The 1,955-nt window shown below is 53.2% G+C and overlaps 1 protein-coding gene across 7 annotated transcripts in view; it reads left to right on the forward strand.

The window, feature by feature from the left end:
• DNM2 (dynamin 2) overlaps positions 1-1,955 on the forward strand; it is a 102,492-nt gene that overhangs the window by 97,983 nt on the left and 2,554 nt on the right. For 6 of the 7 annotated variants that reach the window (XM_007460681.1, XM_007460685.1, XM_007460686.1 and 3 more), the window contains one exon: positions 1,379-1,611. In XM_007460681.1, coding sequence (XP_007460743.1) covers positions 1,379-1,611 — 233 coding nt within the window. The remainder of the gene's footprint in view (positions 1-1,378; positions 1,612-1,955) is intronic. The other variant, XM_007460687.1, reaches the window with a different exon arrangement.

The following is a 1,955-nucleotide window of genomic DNA, read 5'->3' on the forward strand; positions in this document are numbered from 1 at the left end:
CCTCCATTGGCAGGCGGACTCTTAACCACTGCGCCACCAGGGAAGCCCCACATCCATTCTTAAAAGGACAATTGTAGAGAGAGACTTCTCTTATGAGATCTCATACATCCATTGAATTGATATCTCAGTCTCAAAACCACTCTTGCCCTTAATGGGGAAGCTCTGGAAACATCCCCTCCAAAATCAAGAACAAGTTGGCTATTTCCACTTTTATTTAATCTTCTTGTAGGGTGACTAGGCAATGAAGTTAGACAAGAAAAATTATTTATTTATTTGTTTATTTAATTTATTTATGGTTGTGTTGGGTCTTGGTTGCGGTGCACGGGCTTCTCGTTGCAGTGGCTTCTCTTTGTTGCAGAGCACGGGCTCTAGGCGTGCGGGCTTCATTAGTTGTGGCACACGGTCTCAGTAGTTGTGGCTCACAGACTCTAGAGCGCAGGCTCAGTAGTTGTGGTGCAGGAGCCCAGTTGCTCTGAGGCATGCGGGATCTTCCCGGACCAGGGATCAAACCCATGTCCCCTGCATTGGCAGGCGGATTCTTAACCACTGTGCCACCAGGGAAGTCCCAAGAAAAATAATTTAAAGCTGTGAACGTCAAAAAGAATAGGAAAAACTGTTCATATGTAAACATGAACATGTATACTTAGAAATCCCAAGAAAAGTAACTGAGGGATTTCCCTGGTGGCACAGTGCATAAGAATCCGCCTGCCAATGCAGGGGAAGTTGGTTCGAGCTTTGGTCCGGGAAGATCCCACGTGCCGCAGAGCAACTAAGCCCGTGCATCACAACTTCTGAGGCTGAGCTCTAGAGCCCGTGAGCCACAAGTACTGAGCCCGTGCTCCATTAGAGAAGCCACCGCAATGAGAAGCCCCCGCACCTCAACAAAGCGTAGCTCCTGCTCGCCACAACTAGAGAAAAGCCCATGCACAGTGACGGAGACCCAATGCAGCCAAAAAAAAAAGATATAATGGGAGAAAAGATAACAATAAAAGAGATAAGGTTCAGGAATTTCCTGGCATTCTAGTGGTTAGGACTCCGTGTTCTCACTGCCAAGGACCGGGGTTCAATACCTGGTCTGGGGACCAAGATCCCGCAAGCCATGTGGAAGGAAAAAAGGAAAAAATATAAGATTCTAGGAATAAGTTTCACAAGAATCTGATGAAATGGGTTGGAAGAACACTTGCAAGCACCCCTGAGGGACTCGGGAGACAACTGAGTGGAAAGCTCACCTCCTTGTAAGTATCTCCCATGTTGTGCAGTCAGGTGAAAGACGAAGCCCCGCCCAGCATGCTGGATGCTCTTCTGACCATTCGCAAGGCTGGCTGAGCTCTTGGCTGCTGTGGTGGGAAGCCCTGACCTCTCCAACCCTTGTCCTCAGACGAAGGCCTTCATCCACCATGAGCTGCTGGCCTACCTGTACTCATCAGCGGACCAGAGCAGCCTCATGGAGGAGTCGGCTGACCAGGCCCAGCGGCGGGACGACATGCTGCGCATGTACCACGCGCTCAAGGAGGCACTCAGCATCATCGGGGACATCAGCACCAGCACAGTGTCCACGCCCGTGCCCCCGCCCGTTGATGACACCTGGCTCCAGAGCACCAGCAGCCACAGGTCTGCGAGGCCTGGTCGCCTGCAGGCTGCAGGGGCTGCTGCCTGCGGGATCCCAGCTCCACCCCCTGACACGCCCCCATGTGTCCATCAGGGCACAACCCATGGGTGGGTGGGGTGCAGGGGCCCCGAACACGGATGGCTCAGCACCCAGGGCTAGCCACAGTGTGGGACTGCCTCCCCACCTAGGCCTGAAGGGACTGGAGACGGGGTTAAAGGCCCACCTGTCTCCTGGTGCCTTCCATTGGTTAAGCCCTAAACAGAAGCCAGAGAGGGCAAGGGGCCTGGGCAACCCCGGACATAGGGGTGAGCTTCCTGGGGCACAGAGCATAGCTGAGAGTGGCGGG

Source organism: Lipotes vexillifer, unplaced genomic scaffold (assembly GCF_000442215.2).
Source record: "Lipotes vexillifer unplaced genomic scaffold, Lipotes_vexillifer_v1.1 scaffold1011, whole genome shotgun sequence".
Taxonomy (NCBI): domain Eukaryota; kingdom Metazoa; phylum Chordata; class Mammalia; order Artiodactyla; family Lipotidae; genus Lipotes; species Lipotes vexillifer.